Source organism: Oncorhynchus clarkii, chromosome 5, assembly GCF_045791955.1.
Source record: "Oncorhynchus clarkii lewisi isolate Uvic-CL-2024 chromosome 5, UVic_Ocla_1.0, whole genome shotgun sequence".
NCBI lineage: Eukaryota > Metazoa > Chordata > Actinopteri > Salmoniformes > Salmonidae > Oncorhynchus > Oncorhynchus clarkii.
In genome coordinates, this window is record NC_092151.1 from 56,031,559 (window position 1) to 56,059,552 (window position 27,994).

The 27,994-nt window shown below is 44.3% G+C and overlaps 1 protein-coding gene across 1 annotated transcript in view; it reads right to left on the reverse strand.

The window, feature by feature from the left end:
- LOC139409037 (zinc transporter 7-like) overlaps positions 1-23,496 on the reverse strand; it is a 32,206-nt gene extending 8,710 nt beyond the window's left edge. Inside the window, exons 1-8 of the mRNA XM_071153694.1 lie at positions 23,333-23,496; positions 22,447-22,548; positions 21,808-21,921; positions 18,664-18,751; positions 18,331-18,463; positions 14,385-14,591; positions 10,104-10,151; positions 6,061-6,196 (exon numbers count right to left, since the gene is read on the reverse strand). Coding sequence (XP_071009795.1) covers positions 6,061-6,196; positions 10,104-10,151; positions 14,385-14,591; positions 18,331-18,463; positions 18,664-18,751; positions 21,808-21,921; positions 22,447-22,548; positions 23,333-23,412 — 908 coding nt within the window. The 5' untranslated portion in view covers positions 23,413-23,496. The remainder of the gene's footprint in view (positions 1-6,060; positions 6,197-10,103; positions 10,152-14,384; positions 14,592-18,330; positions 18,464-18,663; positions 18,752-21,807; positions 21,922-22,446; positions 22,549-23,332) is intronic.
- Between the last annotated feature and the right edge of the window lie 4,498 nt (positions 23,497-27,994).

A 27,994-nucleotide genomic window follows, 5' to 3' on the forward strand; every position in this document is an offset into this window, starting at 1 on the left:
CTTCAATCACGAAGTTGCATTGGATCAAAAACCAACTAGTAGCTGAAGGATGGGACTAAAAACAAAATATAACTATTGTAAAATGTATAAGCTAGAAGTAAAAGCCTGTGTTGTTGTCCATTAGTTTACTTCAATTTGGGAAGGTAGGGTTTATATATATAAATTATATAATTTATATATATCTAAAAATGCCAACATCGGTATCAGCCGATGTCTAGTTTAACGCCGATATGGAAAACCGATGTCAAATCTGACGTGCATACCTATATAACGTATATTTGACGTAATGGCGCCACATAAAATGATGCGTGCAATACAGCATTCCTAAACTAGCCCATGTAAGCTGTGTGGATCGAGAGCAGTCATTTGAAAGTAACACAATTTCAGCGAGACAATTTAAAGGCGAAATCCATTAAAGCCAATAATAGAATTCATTGCCCTTGACAATCAACCGTTCTGACGCCGACTGGTTGAGCACCGGTACACACTACCAAGTGATCTATTTTTCAGTGCGCTATTTTTCAGATGTTGGCCTACCGGAGTTACAGTAATACCGTCACTACTATTAGCTTCACGACACATACTATGGAACGCCGTTTGGGTCTTTGTGTGTCAAAAAATATACTTAACCCTGTTGCCCAAAGCGAACGTTACAGCTATATAGTTAGCTAGCTAACTATAGCTACTGAAACGGATGATGTCGTTTTGCTATGTTTTTGGGGAACAATATTGTTTGCATCCATGAGCTAGCTAGCTTTTTTTATGACCAGCACTGTAGGTGCGAGACAACTTTACCAGCATCATAGCATACGTATCGATGAAGCGTTGTGATGAAGCGTTTTCGCTCCTCCCTTGTACTTGACTGAAGAATTAAGATCACTAATTGGTAAGAAACTCCCCTCACCTGGTTGTCTCGGTCTTAATTGAAAAGAAAAAACCCCAGAAGACACTAGGCCCTCCATGGAATGCATTTGAGTCCCCTGATTTCGAGCTTTGAACCAAGACTCAAAGCGCCAATGTGTAACATCCCTGGTATTGGCATCTTGGAAACCAATTCACCAAACATTTTCTCACCAATTAGTGGACGTCTAACAAGTACAGGATCTTTAGCAAGGCACACAATAATCAACCACTAAGTACTATCGATATAAGCAGTCATTCAATAACAGTAGCAAGAGCAGTATAGGCCTAAACCCCTCAGTCAAGGGTGATTTACCACCAAAAAAAAAGTGGGAACATCGCACTCACCAGGCAACCAATACTAAACAGTAGGCAACATTTGACTCATACTGACGTTACTGCATGATGAGGTTGAAGCAAATCCCGTTTCTTCCCAATGGGGAAAATAATGCTCTTCCAATGAGGGGCTGCCAAAGTGTCAACACTGTTCTGGAATTCCCCAAGTTGTAAAGAGGGGGAGTCAGACCCACATTCTTCAAGGCCTTGGCTCGAACAGTCTTGGAGTTGAACAATGAAGCAAAACTATGGAAGCTCCACCACGATAAGACCAGAAGAAAATTAAGCCTACATCCACCCGTTCTGAATGAAAGCATATGTTCATCATGAGAACATCTAAAAAAGGACACAGACCTGCCATGGATAACATGGGTTGAGAAGTTAGAAACAGTTTAAGATGGATACATAAATCTCAGACGCATGGCCTTGAACACAATACTGACCCAAGCCACTGAAAAGAGGTGAAATAACAATTCAAAAGAACATGTAAACCTGTTATTAAATAGAGAGCCAATGGCAATGTAGGACATGTGGGTTAAGCATGACATGCTAGTGAAATCTCCCCACATCTAAAACCATCAGAAGTCCCTCTGATTCAAAGGAGCATGAACAACCTATTATTACAGTCAGCTACACTAGGATGGTTACCTTAAACAAAATGGTGTGGATTTAGTAGACAGGGGAGGCCGAAACTACTCTACATTGTCATAATTTTTTTAAATTTTTAAATGTAATAAAATGAATGAAACTGACAAGTAGCTAGGTTTCTATCCAATTGGCGACAGATTTTTATGTGAATATTCAAAATTCTGCATTAAAAATAAATAAACTCTTAAAATAAGTGTTTTATTGCATTTAACTCTACCAATGGTTTTATCAAACTTTAACGATAATATAGCAAATTTGCCCAGTCTTGTTTTGACGCATGCTCTCGAGAAGTTCGCTGATAAAGTGGACAGGTTATATGATGAGATGTGGATAAGAGCAATAATTGTATTTGCTAATTGGCAGCCAAGCACCGATCATCATCATTAATTTTACCGACAAGATCCCACCACGTCGAATGAAAAAATGGCGTGTCGACATTTATGAAATTGTACAGACATGTCCTGTTTCCATCAGCCCTGTTGTGACAGGGTTTTTTACGCGTCAGGTAATTCATCTGCATTAGATAGTTGGATGAAAACCTGGTTATTGTCAAGAATCGACGAAAGTAGTGTCAACTTTCTGCCTTTTCCATCTTTCAACTCTTTATGTCTCCTCAACTCAAGGAAACGTGACAGCATTAAAGAGGGAACACTGAAAACACAAGGCCCTCCCCATCAGAAAGGGGAGGGCTTTCACAGTGGTTATGTGGAGGAAGGGCTCATTACCTAACCTCAAGCCCTCACCTTCATTACCAGCCAACACGATGGCTCTTCTGCCAAGTCTAGTTCATGAAAGGAAATACCTCAAGGGAATGATGTAACAGAGGTCAAAGGTAAGAGTACACTATGACTAATTATGTACGAGTTTGGAAGTGATGAATTGTATTTTTTTTTATTTTTTAAATGCTTCAACTTCAAGCCTTCAATAATTGGGTCAAAATAAACAGCATTCAAGTTAACGCATAGCACTCACCCCGTTATATGTAATCAATGTACTTTTGTATGGCACCTGGGTATGTACTGTTCAAACATCTAACAATGAGTTGCCACACTAAAGCCAATTCATCTTAGCACACCGTCGTCTCTTTAACATCCTTCCAATAGTTATCCTCATTTCAAATGAGCCAAATCACTGTCCCAAAAGGCCTTGATTAGTACTCGTATTTACATAGTGTCCTAATTTATTCACACCTACCTTATCTGGTTTCCAGGCTTTCACCTGGGAGTCATTACCCAGCCTTTTCCTCCAGCAGGGAGGGAGGAGCCTCAGCCGGGCTCTTGGTCCCAGCAGCAGAGTCCCACATAAGGCCACAGCTAACCCACAGCCCCACAGAGAGAGCCAAGGGGCCCGCAGGGGCCTCTAACCACCTCTCTTCACTCTCTAATCACAGGCTGCACAGACTGTTCCATCTGTCCACAGCCAACCCAGATATTCCCCCTTTGGTGCGAGGCCAGCAGCCACCAGGCCTTGACCGAGGCACACAAAGAAACACACTGGGACAGCCCAAGGCAAACACACACGTGCAAAGGGTCTGTGCTTGGTTCTGTAGTTTTTGCAAGCTGCAAAGGTTTCTTCCAAGTATGGCTGTTCAGGGAGGATGGGAAAACTGCACCCCCCCCCTTAATAGTCCTCCTGCCTCCAAATGTGGTCAATGTCAGCAAAATAAAATAAAACAAAACATGGTCAACCAGCTGAGGTTCAAGGAGCACACACACTGACTTCCATTTCTCCAAACAACCTACTGTCCTTCTGCCGGTCCAATAACAGAGAGAGAACTACGGTCCATTTCACTGGGTAATCAAATAGAAAAATGATATCTGTAGGCCAATATTGTTTGAATCTTGAATCGCACAAATGGATGATGGCAATTCCAGAACGGTGGGGAATATACTTCAAGTAATTACACAACTTTCATTTTGCGTGGTTCTGGAATAAATCCAGCACTCATTGCAGTGCTAAAGGTTTTTATCAAGATATCACAATACGAGGTCCCAAAATAACTTCACACAGAACTTAAACTAACAGGAAGGTGATTACACTCAAAACAAAAACAAATATTCACGACAAAAACAACACGCATCAAGGCCTGTGGAAATTAATCTCCGTTCCCGCACAACCATCTGGGTGGGGTCCAACAAAATGTCCACAAAGGGGAAATGTTTTCCAATCCCTGTTTGACTACTCTCTCGCTCTCCATTTTTTCCCTGTCCAGCCGCTTAACAAAAACAACAAGTACAAACATTCTGAAAATAATAGCCAAATACCAGCCGCGGATTAGGTGGTTTTACAACGGAGGTTAGTTGTATGTTTTTCGCTACTTATTTTGGGGCTCACATCTGCTTCATTATTTTATTTGCTCTCTCCCTCTTCATTCTTCCCTCACTTGTTCCATTTCGCACCTGTATTGAAATGGCTCTTTTACGAGCCTCGCTCGGTTCCAAGATGGAATGCAACATGCTGTAGAATAAGCCTAGGTGGGTTCGTTTGTTCTCATTGTCCAACATGTGAACTGTTAATTTCTTTGCCTTTCACAGATGGCTATCGAGAAAAACTTGAGGAAAAATGCTTAAGTCTCAAGGACAAAACCCCACTCAGGCAGATCAAGAAAAGGGGGAGAAAGCCACACTAAAAAGGATGGCTTTGTTCACACATATTTAAAACGGAACCGTCACAGATCACGACCACATTCCAGAGAGAAGGAAAGAAAAGGCTCAAAGACAGAGATGGCGAACAAGTTTACCAGAGAGGCTTTACTCACTGAGTTTACATTTGCATAATGGGGCCCTCTCCCCAACCACTTTGTCACTACTGTACGACTAACAGAGGACAGTGAAGAATTGAGAAAAACATGAGCAGGAGAGCCACTAAGAACTAAATGCCTCTTTTCTGGGTCTCAAGACTCATTCAAATCCATTCCTCACCAAAAATATTTTTTCAAATCCCTCTGGATTTCAGCAGTTTTGCAGGTCCATCTACCACTTGGTAACAAAATCTGAAAAGCTAAATATATTATTTAGATGCCAAAATGTCACTCTCTCGCTTCTCGTAGGGTTACGCGCTGTGTAAAAGTTGGGCTACACCACCTATCTGCTGGGATTGGCCAGGTGGTCAAGGAACAATCCTTGGCTCTCCCATTCGGCCTGTTGGAGTGACTGGCACTCTATTGCAAGTGCGACTAGTTCTGTCTGCTGAGGTTGGCTCGGTCGGTCTTCACCCCAAATGAAGAAACCAGTTTAAGTTTACTGGTTGCTGAAACTTCCTGAAGCTTGATGTAAATCATGAGTCATATTTACTAAAGCTCCCTAAGTCAGATGTAGGCTACACAGAACATTCAAATCAATGCTGGGCATTATTTAGTGTAGAGAGCATGACTCTTACACTGCATAAAAAGTCTACTTGGCAACATCTTGGCAGTAAACGTTTGAAGAATGCTACAAAGCAGGACGGAGCATGATTTCTGGGATGCCATATGTTCTGGGAGCCACAAAGACTCCACCCCACTGTACAAGTCCTGTAATTCTGCACTTTACAGTGGTGTTGGCAGAGTTTGAGAAAGATTAACAGTGGCCAATTTGAAGTGGTGAGACAACATGCCCGAATGCATGCTTGCCTTCTCTGTCGTTTCATCTTGTTCTGCAGCACCAGGAGAAGTGGGTCTACGGTGGAGACTGACCCACCCTTAAAGACATTTAGCTGAATAGCAGAATACCAATACTCATCATCATGGGAGAAGCCAGTGTGCAATATTCCCTGGGTTCAGCACTACATGTGGAGCGTTCAATACATGGGGATTCTTGTGAAATTGCTCTGGTGTTCGGTTGTTATGATGGCAAGGCGAAAACAAAATGAACGACACGTGAGGTAAAAAATATCTATTGGGGTGCTTAATGAAGTGGCTGCACCAGTGCAGAAATCAAACAAAGGCAATAATGTCTAAAAAGAGAAGTACATTACTGTTTTGAGCTTACTTTGAAGGCATTTTAAATCCATCCTGAAAACAACAGTTCCAAATTGTACTGGTGAAAAAGACACAGTAAATCTAGCCCTGAGTGTGTGTGTGTGGTACTTTCCTGCAGCAGTGTGACGATGGCCTTCAAGTTTCTCGCTTGCGGGAATATTTGTAGAAATGAGTGTGTGGCCTGTTGGGAATCGTACTACTGTGCGAGGTCAACTGACCTGACTCCGATCAGAATGGAGATGCACATGGAGCAGATGGGGTCAGCGATCATCAGGTCATACTTCTGCATCAGGAGCGCTGAGATGATCACTCCCACACTGCCCAGAGTGTCAGCTACGATATGTAAAAACACCCCTGTAAAACAACATGGGTTGTCTTAAGTATTTCATATCATCCTCATCTACAAATAATTTGTCCCGCAGCAAAACACAATATAGATATATATAGTACCAGTCAAAAGTTTACGAACACCTACTCATTCAAGGGTTTTCCTTTAATTGTACTATTTTCTACATTGTAGAATAATAGTGAAGACAGCAAAACTATGAAATAACACGCATATGGAATCCTGTAGTAACCAAAACAAGTGTTAAACAATTCCAAATGTTTTATTTGAAATTCTTCAAAGTAGCCACCCTTTGCCTTGATGACAGCTTTGCACACTCTTGGCATTCTCTCAACCAGCTTCATGAGCTAGTCACCTGGAATGCATTTCAACTAACAGGTGTGCCTTGTTAAGTACATTTGTGGAATTTCTCTCCTTCTTAATGTGTTTGAGCCAATCAGTTATGCTGTAACAAGGTAGGGGTGGTACACAGAAGATAGCCCTATTTGGTAAAAGACCAAGTCCATATTATGGCAAGGACAGTTCAAATAAGCAAAGATAAAAATGACAGTCCATCAATACTTTAAGGTCAGTCAATCGGGAAAGTTTTTGCGACTACACTTGAAATTATCAAGCGCTATGATGAAACTGGCTCTCACGAGGACCGCCACAGGAAAGGAAGACCCAGAGTTTCCTCTGCTGCAGAGGATAAGTTACCAGCCTCAGAAATTTCAGCCCAAATAAATGCTTCAGAGTTCAAATAAGACACATCAACAGTACAGAGGAGACTACGTGAATCAGGCCTTCATGGTCAAATTGCTGCAAAGAATCCACTACTAAAGGACACCAATAAGAAGAAGAGACTTGGGCCAAGAAACATGAGCAATGGACATTAGACCGGTGGAAATCGGTCCTTTGGTCTGATGAGTCCAAATTTTAGATTTTCGGTTCCAACCACCGTGTCTTTGTGAGACACAGAGTAGGTGAACGGACGATCTTCCCATGTGTGGTTCTCACGGTGAAGCATGGAGGGAGTGTGATGGTGCTTTGCTGGTGACACTGTCAGTGATTTATTTATAATTCAAGGCACACTTAATCAGCATGGCTACCACAGCATTCTGCAGAGATGCGCCTTCCCATTTGGTTTGTGCTTAGTGGGGCTATCATTTGTTTTTCAACAGGACAATGACCCAAGATACCTCCAGGCTGTGTAAGGGCTATTTGACCAAGAAGGAGAGTGATGGAGTGCTGCATCAGATGACCTGTCCTCCACAATCACCCGACCTCAAACCAATTGAGATGGTTTGGGATGTGTTGGACAGCAGAGTGAAGGAAAACAAGTGCTCAGCATATGTGGGAACTACAAGACTGTTGGAAAAGCATTCCAGGTGAAGAGTGCCAAGAGTGTGCAAAGCTGTCGTCAAGGCAACGGGTGATTACTTTGAGGAATCTCAAATATATTTAGATTTTTTTGGTTTCTACATGGTTCCATAGGTGTCATTTCATATAGTTGGTCTTCACTATTATTCTACAACGCAGAAAATAGTAAAAATAAACAGTCAAGGCCATGACTAGTATCAGAACAGTATCAGTATATAGAACAGTATATACAGTATCAGAACATTTAAATAGTGGGCAATTACCATTTTTTTTATAACTCCATTTTATCCACTTTTGTTTAGTCCTTCAATTAAAATGCAACATGAATGGAATTCCATTTTGGAGTTTGGCTGGGGTTAGCCTTCGGAAGTTGAGAACTTGTGAACTATTGTGTAACACATTCATTGTAGCACAAAAAAAAAAAAAGAGGAAAAAAATAAGCATTTACCAGGTATTTAAAGGAGCACGTCAATAAGAAAAAAATATAATTTGCTACTGTGCCTATAACCTATAATTTGACAAAAGAAATATCAACCAACCTCCTGGGTTATAGGTTCATAACAATGCCACCCAAAGAAGAGGAAAGGTCCTCAATCAATGGCCAAAAGGGAACAGTGGTTAAGTCACCTTTTGCACTGTCAGCTCCCCCTTCCCCTCTTTCTCTCTCCTATCCACCTCCTTCGTTCTCCAGAGCCCCCTACACCACCCCAACTTCTGTGTGGGCCCAGTGTTTCCCCTGAGCAGGCCTCCCAAAAGGCCCAGTCGCTCTCCCTCTCTTCATTGCTCTCTATGTGCCGGGTGAAAGGGACAAACTACTTTATCCTTTCAGCCCTTTCCCACAGAAGCCTGGACAAAGGAGTTTAGTGACAGTGCTCCTGGACTCTTTCTCAGATGTAATGGTGCCTTGACATTTCCCCACCAAATTCAAGTTACCAGACCCATTAAATCTCACAGCATTTCAAAGGTTTTTTGCAGAGATGTTGGAAATACTGTCAAACAGATAGTCCTACTATGTCAAGGCATTCCTACTATGTCAAGGCATTCCTACTATGTCAAGGCATTCCTACTATGTCAAGGCCCTATCATCTATGCATAACCCCCCCACAGTATTCTTCCCTTGAACTGAATGAAAATGTATCCCTACAATCTCACATACAACATTATAGCCCATTAAGGAGGTGTCGAATGGTAGTTTACCAAGTCTGACGTGAGGAAATATTTTAAGAAGATCAAAATAGTTTGTGCACAGTCCACATACAGTGCATTCGGAAAGTATTCAGACCCCTTGACTTTACACATTTTGTTAAGGACCAGCCTTATTCTAAAATGGATTACATATCCATTATTCTCAGAAATAATTATTCATGGATTATTCTCAAATCTACACACAATACCCCATAATGACAAAGCAAAAAACATGTTTAGAATTTTTTACAAATGTATAAAAAAAAATTAAAAAACTTATTTACATAAGTATTCAGATCATTTTCTATGATACTCAAAATTGAGCTCAAGTTCATCCTGCTTCCATTTGATTGGAGTCCACCTGCGGTAAATTCAATTGATTGGACATCATTTGGAAAGACACAGAGTTGACAGTGATTGTCAGTGCATAAAACAAGCCATGAGTTAGAAGGAATTGTCCGTAGAGCTCTGAGACAGGATTGTGTCAAGGCACAGATCTGGGGATGGGTACCAAAACATTTATGCAGCATTGAAGGTCCGCAAGAACATAGTGGCCTCCATCATTCTTAAATGGAAGAGGTTTGGAACCACCAAGACTCTTCCTAGAGCTGGCCGCCCGGCCAAACTGAGCAACAGGGCGGGAGAGAATGGCTTGGTAAGGGAGGTGACCAAGAACCCGATGGTCACTCTGACAGAGCTCTAGAGTTCTTCTGTGGAGATGGGAGAACCTTCCAGAAGGACAACCATCTCTGCAGCACTCAACCAATCAGGCCTTTATGGTAGAGTGGCCAGACGGAAGCCACTCCTCAGTAAGACAGCCCACTTGGAGTTTGGCAAAAAGGCACCTCTTTGGCCTGAATGCCAAGCGTGACGTCTGGAGTAAACCTGGCACCACCCCTACGGTGAAGCATGGTGGTGGCAGCAAAGTGCAGAGAGATCCTAGATGAAAACCTGCTCCAGAGCGCTCAGGACCTCAGACTGAGGTGAAGATTTACCCTCCAACAGGACAGCGACCCTAAGCACACAGCCAATACACATGAGGATCTGCAGAGAAGAATGGTACAAACTCCCCAAATACAGGTGTGCCAAGCTTGTAGCGTAATACCCAAGAAGACTCGATGCTGTAATCGCTGCCAAAGATGCTTCAACAAAGTGCGGAGTAAAGAGTCTGAATAATTATGTAAATGAATTGTAAAATTTTTTTTTTTTCTAAACACAAAAACTGTTTTTACTTTGTCATTATGGGGTAGTGTGTACAAATTGATGAGTGAAAATATATATTTTAAATCAATTTTAGAATAAGGCTGTAAGGTGAACAAAGACGAGTAAAAAGCTGCATCAAATTAGTCAAGTCATTTCAATGTTCAGTACCTTGCAAAATCTGTTTGCTGGAGCCCTTCCCTGGCGTGTGCAGTTCATCTGAAATAAAATACAATTCATGCATTAATTAAATCAAATCAAATCAAATTTTATTTGTCACATACACATGGTTAGCAGATGTTAATGCGAGTGTAGCGAAATGCTTGTGCTTCTAGTTCCGACAATGCAGTAATAACAAGTAATCTAACTAACAATTCCAAAACTACTGTCTTGTACACAGTGTAAGGGGATAAAGAATATGTACATAAGGATATATGAATGAGTGATGGTACAGAGCAGCATAGGCAAGATACAGTAGATGGTATCGGGTACAGTATGTACAAATGAGATGAGTATGTAAACAAAGTGGCATAGTATAGTATAAAGTGGCTAGTGATACATGTATTACATAAGGATACCGTCGATGATATAGAGTACAGTATATACGTATGCGTATGAGATGAATAATGTAGGGTAAGTAACATTTATATAAGGTAGCATTGTTTAAAGTGGCTAGTGATATATTTACATCATTTCCCATCAATTCCCATTATTAAAGTGGCTGGAGTTGAGTCAGTGTCAGTGTGTTGGCAGCAGCCACTCAGTGTTAGTGGTGGCTGTTTAACAGTCTGATGGCCTTGAGATAGAAGCTGTTTTTCAGTCTCTCGGTCCCAGCTTTGATGCACCTGTACTGACCTCGCCTTCTGGATGATAGCGGGGTGAACAGGCAGTGGCTCGGGTGGTTGATGTCCTTGATGATCTTTATGGCCTTCCTGTGACATCGGGTGGTGTAGGTGTCCTGGAGGGCAGGTAGTTTGCCCCCGGTGATGCGTTGTGCAGACCTCACTACCCTCTGGAGAGCCTTACGGTTGAGGGCGGTGCAGTTGCCATACCAGGCGGTGATACAGCCCGCCAGGATGCTCTCGATTGTGCATCTGTAGAAGTTTGTGAGTGCTTTTGGTGACAAGCCGAATTTCTTCAGCCTCCTGAGGTTGAAGAGGCGCTGCTGCGCCTTCTTCACGATGCTGTCTGTGTGAGTGGACCAATTCAGTTTGTCTGTGATGTGTATGCCGAGGAACTTAAAACTTGCTACCCTCTCCACTACTGTTCCATCGATGTGGATAGGGGGGTGTTCCCTCTGCTGTTTCCTGAAGTCCACAATCATCTCCTTAGTTTTGTTGACGTTGAGTGTGAGGTTGTTTTCCTGACACCACACTCCGAGGGCCCTCACCTCCTCCCTGTAGGCCGTCTCATCGTTGTTGGTAATCAAGCCTACCACTGTTGTGTCGTCCGCAAACTTGATGATTGAGTTGGAGGCGTGCGTGGCCACGCAGTCGTGGGTGAACAGGGAGTACAGGAGAGGGCTCAGAACGCAACCTTGTGGGGCCCCAGTGTTGAGGATCAGCGGGGAGGAGATGTTGTTGCCTACCCTCACCACCTGGGGGCGGCCCGTCAGGAAGTCCAGTACCCAGTTGCACAGGGCGGGGTCGAGACCCAGGGTCTCGAGCTTGATGACGAGCTTGGAGGGTACTATGGTGTTGAATGCCGAGCTGTAGTCGATGAACAGCATTCTCACATAGGTATTCCTCTTGTCCAGATGGGTTAGGGCAGTGTGCAGTGTGGTTGAGATTGCATCGTCTGTGGACCTATTTGGGCGGTAAGCAAATTGGAGTGGGTCTAGGGTGTCAGGTAGGGTGGAGGTGATATGGTCCTTGACTAGTCTCTCAAAGCACTTCATGATGACGGATGTGAGTGCTACGGGGCGGTAGTCATTTAGCTCAGTTACCTTAGCTTTCTTGGGAACAGGAACAATGGTGGCCCTCTTGAAGCATGTGGGAACAGCAGACTGGTATAGGGATTGATTGAATATGTCCGTAAACACACCGGCCAGCTGGTCTGCGCATGCTCTGAGGGCGCGGCTGGGGATGCCATCTGGGCCTGCAGCCTTGCGAGGGTTAACACGTTTAAATGTCTTACTCACCTCGGCTGCAGTGAAGGAGAGACCGCATGTTTTCGTTGCAGGCCGTGTCAGTGGCACTGTATTGTCCTCAAAGCGGGCAAAAAAGTTATTTAGTCTGCCTGGGAGCAAGACATCCTGGTCCGTGACTGGGCTGGGTTTCTTCCTGTAGTCCGTGATTGACTGTAGACCCTGCCACATGCCTCTTGTGTCTGAGCCGTTGAATTGAGATTCTACTTTGTCTCTGTACTGGCGCTTAGCTTGTTTGATAGCCTTGCGGAGGGAATAGCTGCACTGTTTGTATTCGGTCATGTTACCAGACACCTTGCCCTGATTAAAAGCAGTGGTTCGCGCTTTCAGTTTCACACGAATGCTGCCATCAATCCACGGTTTCTGGTTAGGGAATGTTTTAATCGTTGCTATGGGAACGACATCTTCAACGCACGTTCTAATGAACTCGCACACCGAATCAGCGTATTCGTCAATGTTGTTATCTGACGCAATACGAAACATCTCCCAGTCCACGTGATGGAAGCAGTCTTGGAGTGTGGAGTCAGCTTGGTCGGACCAGCGTTGGACAGACCTCAGCGTGGGAGCCTCTTGTTTTAGTTTCTGTCTGTAGGCAGGGATCAACAAAATGGAGTCGTGGTCAGCTTTTCCGAAAGGGGGGCGGGGCAGGGCCTTATATGCGTCGCGGAAGTTAGAGTAACAATGGTCCAAGGTCTTTCCTCCCCTGGTTGCGCAATCGATATGCTGATAAAATTTGGGGAGTCTTGTTTTCAGATTAGCCTTGTTAAAATCCCCAGCTACAATGAATGCAGCCTCCGGATAAATTGTTTCCAGTTTGCAGAGAGTTAAATAAAGTTCGTTCAGAGCCATCGATGTGTCTGCTTGGGGGGGGATATATACGGCTGTGATTATAATCGAAGAGAATTCTCTTGGTAGATAATGCGGTCTACATTTGATTGTGAGGAATTCTAAATCAGGTGAACAGAAGGATTTGAGTTCCTGTATGTTTCTTTCATCGCACCATGTCACGTTAGTCATAAGGCATACGCCCCCGCCCCTCTTTTTACCAGAAAGATGTTTTTTCCTGTCTGCGCGATGCGTGGAGAAACCTGTTGGCTGCACCGCTTCGGATTGCGTCTCTCCAGTAAGCCACGTTTCCGTGAAGCAAAGAACGTTACAGTCTCTGATGTCCCTCTGGAATGCTACCCTTGCTCGGATTTCATCAACCTTGTTGTCAAGAGACTGGACATTGGCAAGAAGAATGCTAGGGAGTGGTGCGCGCTGTGCCCGTCTCCGGAGTCTGACCAGAAGACCGCCTCGTTTCCCTCTCTTTCGGAGTCGTTTTTTTGGGTCGCTGCATAGGATCCACTCCGTTGTCCTGTTTGTAAGGCAGAACACAGGATCCGCGTCGCGAAAAACATATTCTTGGTCGTACTGATGGTGAGTTGATGCTGATCTTATATTCAGTAGTTCTTCTCGACTGTATGTAATGAAACCTAAGATGACCTGGGGTACTAATGTAAGAAATAACACGTAAAAAAACAAAAAACTGCATAGTTTCCTAGGAACGCGAAGCGAGGCGGCCATCTCTGTCGGCAGACAATTAGTATTGACTATAGAAAACAGGGCAAACCACAAATGAGATTTACAACAGCCTTTCAACTACCTAGATAGGTTCATCTAGACTTCTGCTGGGACACAACGAAAGGGGAGTGAAGTGTTGCCACATATGCTTAAAGCTCCAGCTCACATATCAAGTTCTAGCAAATACTAAATTGTGTGAATAGCAATAGACAACAGTAGAGCGAACAGTCAAGAATTGCATAGTGAACATTCAGGCCTAATAAACTAATCCCCCTGCCCCGACATCATTTAGTCCCCTTGAGCAGACAGCATCAGCAGTGTGGCAATAGCGCCACCTAGTGGTTTAGGCAAGGTGGAATTTTGCACATTTGGGCAACTTATCCAGTGTGAGCAGAGCTTTAAAAAAAATATATATTTTTTAAAGGGATCACAGACCCAGCTAGGAATTGATTTGGGATTGGACTGCTAAAGCAAACACACAGAAGCAGAAAACTAATTTAAAATGGGCTTCAATAAAATCACCAACAATTGTGACAAAAACCCAATTTTTAGGAAATTGTTGCCAGTTGCCACAAATCATACACTGCACATTCACTCTCCTCAAATGGTTTTGCGTATTTACCTAAATGAAGATTTTAAAACATTGGCTGCCACTGAAATAACTTCCAATTCTAGAACAAACTTATTCTCTCATACTGCATTACAGGCATTTAGTTCTGTGCTAGGAAGTGCTGTTGCCTTACCATGGCAGTGGGGCTCCTCGTGGGAGTGGCTGTGCCCATGTCCGTGGCCGTGCCCTCCGTGGCTGTGCCCGTGTCCATCTCCATGGCTGTGCCCATCTCCATGGCTGTGCTCGTGCCCATCTCCATGTTTGGACTCGTGCCCATGCCCCCCATGGCTGTGTCCGTGACCTGCATTGCCATTGAACAGAGAGTGGCTGTGGCTGTGACCTGCAAAAGACCGTAAAACACACATTACACCTACAAATACATTTGTGTTGTCAGTTCCATTGAACATAAAAAGGCGAATTACTAATAATTTGGTCTTGGTGTTTAGGGTCTATTAGGGGGTGCGCCCTACTTGAGGAATGTGTTCTGTAAAAAGCACTCAATGTTTGGAGAGGTGCCGACTATGGGAAAGTACAGTGGGAAAGTATTCCGACGCCTTGACTTTTCACATTGTTACGTTACAGCCTTTTTTGTATTTTTTATTCCTCAATCTACACACAATACCCCATAAAGACAAAGCATAAACAGGTTTTTAGAAATATTTGCAAAATACAAAACTGAATCATCACACACACACACACACACACACACACACACACACACCTTTACTCAGTACTTTGAAGCACCTTTGGCAGCGATAACAGACGTGAGTAGGACGGTATACGCTTGGCACACCTGTACTTGGGGAGTTTCTCCCATTCTTTCTCCACAGACCCTCTCAAGCTCTGCCAGGTTGGATGAGGCACAGATATTTTCTCTCCAGAGATGTTTGATCGGGCTCTGGCTCGGCCACTCAAGGACATTGAGACTTGTCCTGAAGCCACTCCTGTGTTGTCTTGGCTGTGTGTCGCACCAGCCTGAGGTCCTGAGCACTTTGGAGCAGGTTTTCATAAAAGATCTCAGTACTTTGCTCCGTTCATCTTTCCCTCGATCCTGACTGATCTCCCAGTCCCTGCTGCTGAAAAACATCCCCACAGCATGATGCTGCCACCACCATGCTTCACCCTAGTGATGGTGCCAGGTTTCCTCCAGATGTGATGCTTGGGTATTCAGGCCAATCAGGTCAATCTTGGTTTCATCAGACCAGTGAAGCTTGTTTCTCATGGTCAGAGTCCTTTATTAGGTGCTTTCTGGTAAACTCCAAGCGGGCTGTCATGTGCCTATTACTGAGGAGTGGCTTCCGTCTGCCCATTCTACCATTAAGGCCTGATTAGTGGAGTGCTGCAGAGATGGTTGTCCTTCTGGAAGGTTCTCCCATCTCCACAGAGGAACCCTGGAGCTCTGTCAGAGTGACCATCGGGTTCTGGTCACCTCACTGACCAAGGCCCTTCTCCCCAGATTGCTCAGTTTGGCCAGCTCTAGGAAGAGTCTTGGTGGTTCCAAACTTCTCCATTTAAAAAAGATGGAGGCCACTGTGTTCTTGGGGACCTTCAATTGTGCAAACATTTTTTGGTACCCTTCCCCAGATCTGTGCCTCGACACAATCCTGTCTCAGAGCTCTATGGACAACTCCTTTGGCCTCATGGCTTGGTTTTTGTGCTGACATGAACTGTCAACTTATACAGGTGTATGCCTTTCCAAAACATGTTCAATCAATTGAATTTACCACGTGTACTCCAAATCAAGTTGTAGAAACATCTCAACCATGATCAATGGAAACAGGATGAGCTCAATTTCAAGTCTCATAGCAAAGGGTATGAATACTTACGTAAATAATGTTTCGTTTTATTTAATTTTTTATAAATTAACTAAAAACAAATCTAAAAACCTGTTTTTGCTTTGTTTTTTTGTGTTATTGTGTGTAGATTGATGACAAACTTTTTTTTATTGAATCCATTTTAGATTAAGGCTGTAACGTAAGAATGTGGAAAAAGGGAAGGGGTCTGAATACTTTCCAAATGCACTGTATAATTTCTAAAAAAATAAAGTTGCACACTTTGTCCCCACCAATTTAATGGGTAAACCTTAACCGTTAGGTTTACCCATTCAATTGTTGAGAGCATATATAGCTAATCAAACTGACCAAAGCCACACTATAGGCAGAGCAGAGTCAATCTCCCCTGACAGACAGAAGAGCAAACCACGAAAGGTGGAGCTGAGGTGAGCACAAGCAGCAGCAATGACGTTTGCAGAATGGTGAACTAAATTAAACGGCCATTGCAGAGGAGTGTTTGTCATCTTCGACTGGATGCGAAGCTCAGCAGACTGAGCTGCATAGCATGTGCTGCAGCTTTAAGTCAGGTGCAGGTAGTGCGACTCAATTTCCTGCCATAACTAAACTCAGTAAAAAATAAATAATTAAAACACGTCCCTTTCTTAGGACCCTGATAATTCATAAAAATCCAAATAACTTCACAGATCTCTATTGTAAAGGGTTTAAACACTGTTTCCCCATGCTTGTTCAATGAACCATAACAATTAATGAACATGCACCTGTGGAACGGTCGTTGACACTAACAGATTACAGACGGTAGGCAATTAAGGTCACAGTTATGAAAACTTAGGATACTAAAGAGATGTGGCCAGGGCAATAAATTGCAATGTCTGTACAGTGAGACACCTAATACAGCGCTACAGTGAGACGGGATGGACAGCTGATCGTCCTCGCAGTGGCAGACCATGTGTAACACCTGCACAGGATCGGTACATCCGAACATCACACCTGCAGGACAGGTACAGGATGGCAACAACAACTGCCAGAGTTACACCAGGAACACAATCCCTCCATCAGTGTTCAGACTGCCCGCAATAGGCTGAGAGAGGCTGGACTGAGGGCTTGTAGGCCTGTTGTAAGGCAGGTCCTCAGACGTCATCAGCAACAACATCGCCTATGGGCACAAACCCACTGTCGCTGGACCAGACAGGACTGTCTCACCGGGGGTGAGGGTCGGATTCCCGTTTATCGTTGAAGGAATGAGCGTTACACTCTGGATTGCGGATCGATTTGGAGGTGGATTGTCCGTCAAGGTCTGGGGCGGTGTGTCACAGCATCATCGGACTGAGCTTGTTGTCATTGCAAGTAATCTCAACGCTGTGCGTTACAGGGAAGACATCCTCCTCCCTCATGTGGTACCCTTCCTGCAGGCTCATCCTTACATGACCCTCCAACATGACAATACCACCAGCCATACTCCTCGTTCTGTGCATGATTTCCTGCAAGACAGGAATGTCTGTTCTGCCATGGCCAGCGAAGAGCCCGGATCCCATTGAGCACGTCTGGGACCTGTTGGATCGGAGGGTGAGGGCTAGGGCCATTCCCCCCAGAAATGTTCGGGAACTTGCAGGTGCCTTGGTAGAAGAGTGGGGTAACATCTCACAGCAATAACTGGCAAATCTGGTGCAGTTCATGAGGAGGAGATGCACTGCAGTACTTAATGCAGCTGGTGGCCACACCAGATACTGACTGTTACTTTTGATTTTGACCCCCTTTGTTCAGGGACACATTATCCCATTTCTATTAGTCACATGTCTGTGGAACTTGATCAGTTCATGTCTCAGTTATTTAATCTAGTTATGTTCATACAAATATTTACACATGTTAAGTTTGCTGAAAATAAACGCAGTTGACAGTGAGAGGACGTCTCTTTTTTTGCTGAGTTTAGTATCGCGCCACATATGAGGCAAGCTATTAGAGTGTTTGAAAAGTGTACAGTGACTGGTGACTTAAGAGCAGAAAGGGGTTAGGCAGTGTGCCTGAGGGAATTTGAGAGAACAACTTGGGGGACCACCAAGTAAAGGAACTTTAGGGGACACAAGTGAAGGGTGCATGAGTTGAATCAACTCATGGCTCCACCGCAACACTATATGCTTTTAGGCCTAGCATAGAAGCAGTACAGGGACTATCAGGAAAGTGTGGAGTGACCACTTGCGAGAGAATGAAGATGAGGAAAACATGGAGTGATATGGTAGATGTGTAAAGTGACTACGGGGAGAGAGAGAGTGCGCGATGTCCTCATCTTACCTTCATCCCCTCCGTGAGAGTGGCCGTGGCCCCCGTGCTGGAACACAAAGATGCCCACCAGGTTCACCAGCAGCCCAGCGACAGACACGGGGAGCAGACGATCGTGATTCACGTGTGGCGGCTCCAAAAACCTCTGTCAGATGCAGCAGGAGACAAGACCAGTCAAATCAACATCGTTATTGAGAATCGGCCATCTTAAATAAAATGTGACAATATTGTTGAATCACAGGTGCTTAGACAATATAAGACAGGGCCTATCAAAATCATTCAAATCAATGTTCTTTTCAATATGTAAAATACTCCTAATCAAACCCATTGTGTTCTGAGGCATACCTCTACGCCTTCTGAGAAAATGAAGAAGGCGGTGAAGATGAGGAACAGGCCATTCACAAACCCTGCCAACACCTCCGCCCTCACATATCTGAAAACAGAAAGGGAAGTACAGTACACACAGGTCAACAAGAGGCTAATCAATGTGACTTAAAAACAGCGGGAGCTATTTCAATGCCAACAGAAATTGTATTTGAATTCCATAATTTTGTATTAGGATATTGAATTTGAATGTAATATTTTTTTAAACGTGTAATGCACAAATAAAATCATTTCATTCATAAATTGAGATAGTATTTGATTTGAAACTGAAATTAATTATTGCATTGAGTTAAATGTAATTGAATATTCAAATTCAATATTTATATATTCAGTTTCAATATGGTAGATATTGCATTAATTGTGCATCAAGTTCACAAACTATAATTTCAAGTTAATCAGATTCAAAACCAGAGAGAACATCCTGGTACCTTGCCAACCAGGAAAGGCAGAGGAGAACAGAGGATTAAACTCTACAGTAAACAGAAGCTTCTGGTGGTTTCTAAAGCCAATGTGGCATGTTGAATAAATTTTCTGCCTATGAATTTGGCGCTAACGTCTCAACTATTTTGGCTAATGGGTCACAAAAAAATAAGGTAGAAAACTGTTACACTCCCTATCGTCAAACATCTCATTCCATAATCATGGGCATTAATATGGAGTTGGTCCCCCTTTTGCTGCCATAGCAGCCTCCACTTTTCTGGGAAGGCTTTCCACTAGATGTTGGAACATTGGTCTGGGGACTTGCTTCCATTCAGCCACAAGAGCATCAGTGAGGTTGGGTACTGATGTTGGGGGATTAGGCCTGGCTCGCAGTCGGCGTTCCAATTCATCCCAAAGGTCTTTGATGGGGTTGAGGTCAGGGATCAGTGCAGGCCAGTCAAGTTCTTCCACATCGATCTCGACAAACCATTTCTGTATGGACCTCGCTTTGCACACAGGGGCATTGTCATGCTGAAACAGGAAAGGGCCTTCCCCAAACTGGTGCAACAATGTTTGAAGCACAAAAATCGTCAACAATGTCATTGTATGCTGTAGCTCTAAGATTTCCCGATTTCCTAGCCCGAACCATGAAATGCAGCCCCAGACCATTATTCCTCCACCAAACTTTACAGTAGGCACTATGCAGTCGGGCAGAGAGCGTTCTCCTGGCATCCACCAAACCCAGATTCGTCTGTCGGACTGCCAGACGGTAAAGTGTGATTCATCACTCCAGAGAATGCATTTCCACAATGGAAACCCATTTCATGAAGCTCCCGACGAACAGTTCTTGTGCCGACGTTGCTTCCAGAGGCAGTTTGGAACTCGGTAGTGAGCGTTGAAACCTGAGGAAAGATGATTTTTACATGCTACGCGCTTCAGTGAGTTTGTGTGCCCTACCACTTCGCGGCTGAGCAGTTGTTGCTCCTAGACGCTTCCACTTCACAATAACAGCACAGTTGACCGGGGCAGCTCTAGCAGGGCAGAAATTTCACAGGCCAATGTTTTTCTATGGAGATTGCATGGCTGTGTGATTTTATACACCCATCAGCAACATCTGGCTGAAATAGCCGAATCCACAAATTTGAAGTGGTGTCCACATACTTTCGCATATATCGTGTAGATTTAAGTCTCCATCAAGGGTCATCATTATATGTGACTGACTGGGTTAAGACTTTTGGCCTGCTGAACTAAAGCCTAGGCATTAGTCCTGTGACTTGGATGGTCTCTTCAAGGAAGTCAAAGGGGGGTGAAGTGTAACGCAAGTGGTTCGGTGACAACGCTCATGTGATGAGTGACTTGTCTGAGACCTGAAAAGTTGCATTGTCTGGCGCTCAGGATACCTGGGCCAGAACCCCATCAGTAAAACAAGTCTTCAGGTCTCAGGCAAGGTTGCTCATCACATGCATAGATCACCAAACCACCTCTGTTGCACTCATTAAAATGGAAGGCACAGATCCTTATGCCGCCGTTTGCCACGGAAAATGGTAGGCCTGATTTCGAACCCAGACAGTTTGGTGCCGTGATCTCTGAATAGGAGGTCAAAGGGCGGTGAAATGTGACCGAGGTGGTCCGATGAACCACACTCTTTTGAGGAGTAACCTTGCTGCAGACTTGAAGACATGTTAGCTTCCTGAGTTCCTCCCCATGGGCTTTATCTAAGTGGATCGGCACAGTCTTGTGACATATAGGAGACATGGTTCAAACCCAGTCAGTCACAAGAGCAAAATGAAATAGGACGTAGAAAGGCTATGACAGGGTTATTCAAATATATTCTGATGGAGGTCCAACTTGTGAAACACCCTTCTAACGTGTCCTACGCGGCCTGTGATCAGCATATCAGAAGGCGCGTCCATGTCCAAGAGCGTTAGCTTCAGGAATGGGGTCATAATAGCTTATAGCCAAAACGGTTCAAACATTAGAGGAAAATTCATTGGAAAAAAATATTCAACATGCCACATTGGCTTCAGAAACTTTACCACAGACAGAGGAGAACAGATAGCTTTTGACTACCTTTCCTGTCTGGAAAAGTACCAGGCTTACATCTCTGGTTTTTTAATCTGAATTTAGAGAACTGAAAGCCTCCGAGAAGCTGAATTTATTAAATATTGATCAACTTGAAATTATAGTTTGTAAACTTGATACACAGACAATGAATTCAATATCTACCATATTGAAACTGAAAATAAAAAATGTTTAACTTCAATTTGAAATTCAATGCAATATTCATTCAATTCAGTATCAAATCATGAAATACAAGGCCAATTAGGACCTCAACGATTCCATTTGTGCATTACAAATTCAAAATCCTAATTCAGAATTATAGAACCTAAATACAATTTCAGTTTGAACTGAAATCACTCCATACAGGTGCAACACCTTTGCTACATTAGTAGCAATACACACATCCAAATATGTACTAAAGGTGCAGATTTTTGCGATCACCAGCAGGATTGGCAACCCTGGATATCAATAAAGGCATAAGATCAAAAAATACAGGTAATCATACACGCTTGGTAAGACGTCACAAACTTCAAAATGTAAACATTAGCAGAGGCTCCTTAGCAGTGCTGGAGGCGGCGTTACCTTTGCGAGTGAAGCTACAGTCTACATTGACTGCATACGTACCCATATGAGAATGAGTCATTCGACCTCCACCTGGAAATCACAGAGGCTGCAAGTCCGGCTAAAAGTGCAGTGCAGTCAAAGAACATGTGAAAGGAATCTGATATCAAACCTAAACTGAGAGCATATACACACACACACACAACAACAAATAACTTGTTAGACTGGACTGTCTCCCGCACCAGATATCCTCCCCAAGCTTTGTAATTGCCGGGGGTAAAAGTTACACTAAAACACAAAGTTTTTTTTAATGAATGACTAAGTTATGGCTGATAAAACATTACTGCACATATTAGTTCTAATTGGCTAGTTACTTGTCTATGGGAACACATGGATTTTATAACAGTGACATTTTAACCCCAGCAGCTGGTTCCAGGCAACAATTTGAACACATGTTGCAGATAGGATGTCCTGGCAGAAATCCATGCATAAAATACAGCTATCAAGATGGATAGCCATTTCAAAACACATAACATGTGTCTAGCTAGATGTTATAATGTAGTTTGTGGTGCAGTCCCACTGATAGGAGCCAGTGCAAGCAACGGGCATTGTTGGTACAACGCTTGCTTAGACATACGTGGCACATCCTGATATAAGAGTTGCGTTTTTTAGGCTTTTCCCGTCGAATGATACGGAACTTACCTGTTACTCCATATGCCGTACGATAATTCAACAAAAGCAAAGGACAGATTCAGACAGAGAAAGAAAAACAAATTGCGTGATGTTTTATCAGATAGGATTGATCTGGGGGAAAAAAAAAGAAATTTCACTGAGTTAGTCGCAGCTAGCGCGAGTTATCAACCAAGCCAACGTCACCTAACTAACGTTTGCTAGCTTGCGCTCATCAAAACAGTAGAGCCAGTTAAGAATGAGAAGTAGCTACCTATGTCAAATGTGCAAAATTGCATCAATTTCCTGAACACGCATGTTGACCGCACACATATTTAATACTATACAGAAAAACAAATTGCGTGATGTTTTATCAGATAGGATTGATCTGGGGGAAAAAAAAAGAAATTTCACTGAGTTAGTCGCAGCTAGCGCGAGTTATCAACCAAGCCAACGTCACCTAACTAACGTTTGCTAGCTTGCGCTCATCAAAACAGTAGAGCCAGTTAAGAATGAGAAGTAGCTACCTATGTCAAATGTGCAAAATTGCATCAATTTCCTGAACACGCATGTTGACCGCACACAAATATTTAATACTATACAACCCCCCCCCTCCCTAGGCTAGCTAAGTAATTCGGGAAGTAACGAACTTCCATTCGTGCATCTGAAGCTAACTGGCTATCTAGACAGCTAACTTAGCCTTATGTTTGTCTATGGAGCTAACTAACAAATATCTATTTGGTCAGCAACCAAGGTGGATGGTCCCATACCCCTAGCAAGCTGTTTTTGGTAGCTAACGTTAGCTAGGTAACTACAGCATAATCTTTTGCATCAAGCATAGAATCAAAATAGCTAGCTAACAAGCTAATTAAGACCTAACAAAAATACATCAAGAACACAAACAAATATGACAATTTACCTGAACCATCCTGAAATCTTGGCGAGGAGGTTGAATTTGGGTGGCTTGTACTCGTCGTCTTTTATAGATAATGGTAACATTTTAGCAGTCCCTCCCAGGTTGTGCCAAGCTAGCTAGCTAAATACTGCTGGTTTGAGCTGGAACCACCAACTCAGCTCTCAGCCAATACATCCGATCAATAGAGGGCGCTTGCGCTACCAAAACATGTAATACATGTTATAGGGACTGTACTGCCTGCCTACAGCTATGGTTCAAGTGGTTTTCAGACAGATTCTCAAATAAAGCCAATGAATGGTATGTTGGTGTATGGATATAGTAGGCAATCCTATATTCTGGGGTTCCCATATAGAGGTCCAAGGGCCCCCAGAGTTCTCATTAATGTGCTAAGAACCCCCTATCAGATATGGTATTTGGTATTTTATTAGGATCCCCAATCCTTTGTATTTTATCTAAGGTCATGGAAAAGATTATTTTCGAGCAGATTAATATTAGCAGATATTTCCTTACATAACCTACTATATGAGCTCCAATCTGGCTTTAGGAAATCCCATACAACCAATAGTTGCCTACTATATCTAACTGACTACATCAGGAAGGAAGAAGATGGAGGGAACTTTTGTGGTATGGTTATGTTAGATCTCCAAAAGGCGCTTGATGCAGTGGATCATGAGACTCTGTTTAATCAAACTAAGTGCCATGGGCTTTAATCATGTATCAGTAAAATGGGTTAGCTCTTATCTGCAAGAAAGAAAACAGATGGTGAATGTGGATGAGACCCTGTCTAAAACCCAAATCTTGAACTGCGGAAAATCCCAAGGGAGTGTGCTGGGTTCACTTTTCTTTTTGTTGAATATAAATGATCTGAAATCTGCCTGTACCTGTGACCTTTTCCTCTATGCAGATGATTCTCCGCTGTTGGTTTCCCACAAAGACAAAAATGTGGTTGAGAAAGACCTCAGTGCTGAACTTCGGAATGTCAGTAAATGGCAATAAGCTGTCACTTCCCCTTGGAAAGTCCATCTTGTTCGGCTCCAAAGTGAAACTGAGGAAATCCCCTGATTTTAAGGTGGTAGTAGATGACTTAGTGCTCACAGTAAAGTACTGTTAATTATCTTGGATGTGTGCTAGTGTAACCGAAGTAAAATGGCTAGCTAGTTAGCAGTGGTGCGCGCTAATAGCGTTTCAATCGGTGACGTGACTCGCTCTGAGGCCTTGAAGTAGTGGTTCCCCTTGCTCTGCAAGGGCAGCGGCTTTTGTGGCTAGATGGTTAACGATGCTTCGAGGGTGGCTGTTGTTGATGTGTGGAGAGGGTCCCTGGTTCGAGCCCAGGTTGGGGTGAGGAGAGGGGCGGAAGCTGCTATACTGTTACACTAGATAACCACCTGACAGAAGAGAGCACAGCACAAAAAAATTATCTCCAAAGTGGAACATCAAATTTGGTTTCTGGCAAGAACCTCCAAATATCTGGATAAGAATGCAATGGTGGCATTGGCAGGGGCTCTTGTTCAGTGCCACTTCAACTATGCGTGCTCTTCCTGGTACAATAGTGCCCCACAGATAATACAAAATCAATTGCAGACATCTCAGAACAAATTAGTCAGGATAACTCTTAAACTTCCAGCACGTATTAATCTTGACCATTCCCACTTTGAAAGCCTTAGATTGCTCCAAAGTGGAACAAGAGAGTCTCTCAGACTAAATGGTCTTGTCCATAAGATTGTCCACAGGACGGTCCTCAGGTACCTATGTAACTCCTTTAACTTGGTGAAACTGAAAGAGTGAAACTGACATTGTTCATTTTAGATTTAATAGTGGTATGGGGAAATTAAAAACATTTTAAACTCAGCTACCATTCTTTGGAATGGTCTTCCAAATAATAGCTTCAAGTTCTCGCTGAAAAAATTGCTAAACAGTAGCATGTCTCAAAAGTGAGCAGTAAGATTATAGTGCGTGGCTGAGAAGGAAATGCCCGGGATAGCATATAGTCTGCCTTTTGGTGCCTATTGTGTGTCATATTGTGATTGTCTTGTATATATTAGGTATTGGTTGTTTTATATATTAAGGGTATGTGAGACAAGGGAGATGTACCTATGGTTGTTTATTAGGAGTGGAACTGTACTAATTAGCTCATTTTATGAAACAAACAACAATTATGTCTGTCATTGTCTGTTGCAACTACAACTGCCGCCTAAACTTGCTGCATCCCTCGTCCCCCTTCAAAAAGGACCACAATGGTAATAAGCTTTTAAGCGTTGTGTTATCCTTGATGATTTTCTTAAATTGAATGTGGAGGCGTCACTGGCTGGAGCACCCTTATGTACAGTATGTATTGAAAAAATAGACTAATAAATTAAATCCATCAATGAAAACTGTTGCAAAAGCAGCAGCTACTCTTCCTGGGGCCCACACAAAACATGACCTAATACAGCACATTAATGGACAAGAACAGCTCAAGGACAGAACTACATACATTACATAAAAAAACAGCACAAATAGCCCACATATCAATACATACACACAGAATATCCCAGGGACCCCCGTCAGATTCTGTTCCCCAGAGTGTTTTGTTGTAATATAAGGCTTTGTGCCCCGTCATATAGATATGGTTCCACCATCACATCAAATCAAATCAAATTGTATTGGTCACATACACATGGTTAGCAGATGTTATTGCGAGTGTATCGAAATGCAAGTTCTGACAGTGCAACAATAGCTAACAAGTAATATCTATCAATTCCACAACAAATACCTAATACACACAAATCTAAGTAAAGTAATGGAATGAGAATGTATAAATATATGGACAAGCAATGTGTCACGTTCTGACCTTAGTTCTTTTGTTATGTCTTTGTTTTAGTATGGTCAGAGCGTGAGTTGGGTGGGTTGTCTATGTTCTTTTTTCTATGATTTGGGATTTCTGTGTTTGGCCTGGAATTGTTCTCAATTAGAGGCAGCTGTCAATCATTGTCCCTGATTGAGAACCATACTTAGGTAGCCTGGTTTCTCTTTTGAGTTGTGGGTGCTTATTTCCTGTTTAGTGTTTTTGTCTTTCACCTTACGGGACTGTTCGTTTGTTATTTATTGTTTTGTTCAGTGTTCTAGTATGTCCTTAAAGCTATGAACACTTACCACACTGCGCATTGGTCCTCCTCTCTTTCTCCCAACGACGAACGTTACAGAAGCACCCACCACCAAAGGACCAAGCAGCGTGGTAACGGGCAGCAGCAGCGATCTCAGGACTCCTGGACATGGGAGGAGATTCTGGACGGCAAGGGACCCTGGGCACAGGCTGGAGAGTATCGCCGCCCCAAGGCAGAGCTGGAGGCAGCGAAAGCCGAGAGGCGGTGGTATGAAGAGGCAACACGGCAGCGCAGTTGGAAGCCCGAGAGGCAGCCTCAAAAATGGATTGGGGGGTGGCACACCTGACTAAGTCAGGTAGAAGACCTGAGCCAACTCCCCGTGCTTACCGTGGTGGAGAGAGAGGGACCGGGCAGGCACCGTGTTGGCGGGGCTAGAGTGGGCATCGAGCCAGGTGCCATGAATGCCGGCTCAGCGCATCTTGTCTCCAGTGTGTCTCCTCGGGCCGGGGTACATGGCACCAGCCCTACGCATGGTGTCCCCGGTTCGCCAGCACAGCCCAGTGCGGGCTATTCCACCTCGCCGCACTGGCCTGGCTACAGGGAGCATTCAGCCAGGTAGGGTTGGGCAGGCTCGGTGCTCGAGACCTCCAGTGCGCCTTCACGGTCTGGTCTATCCGGTGCCATCTCCACGCACCAGCCCTCCGGTGGCAGCGCCCCGCACCAGGCTGTCTCTCCGTCTCCTCCCTACAGGTGCTCCCGCCTGCCCAGTGCTGCCAGAGTCTTCCTCCTGCCCAGCGCTGCCAGAGTCTTCCTCCTTCTCAGCGCTGCCAGAGTCTCCCGTCTGTCCTGAGCTGCCAGAGTCTCCTGTCTGTCCTGAGCTGCCAGAGTCTCCCGTCTGTCCTGAACCGCCGGAGTCTCCCGCCTGTCCTGAGCCGCCGGAGTCTCCCGCCTGTCCTGAGCCGCCGGAGTCTCCCGCCTGTCCTGAGCCGCCGGAGTCTCCCGCCTGCCCTGAGCCGCCGGAGTCTCCCGCCTGTCCTGAGCCGCCGGAGTCTCCCGTCTGTCCTGAGCCGCCGGAGTCTCCCGTCTGTCCTGAGCCGCCGGAGCCGCCCGCCTGTCCTGAGCCGCCGGAGACGCCCGTCCGTCCTGAGCCGCCGGAGCCGCCCGTCCGTCCTGAGCCGCCGGAGCCGCCCGTCTGTCCTGAGCCGCCGGAGCCGCTGGTCAGCTGCCGGTATCGCCCTTCACTCCGGAGCTGCCGGAGTCTCCCGCCTGTCCGGTGCTGCCGGAATATCCCGTCCATCCGGTGCTGCCGGAATCTCCCATCTATTCGGACCCGTGGCTAGGGTCCCCAGTCCGGCGGCGAGGCCACGGAGGCGGTTAAAGAGGCGGAGAAAGACTATGGTGGAGTGGGGTCCACGTCCCGCGCCAGAGCCACCACCGCGGACAGACACCCATTGGTCCTCCTCTCTTTCTCCCAACGACAAACGTTACAGAACACTTACCACGCTGCACATTGGTCCTCCTCTCTTTCTCCCAACGACGAACGTTACAGAACACTTACCACGCTGCGCATTGGTCCTCCTCT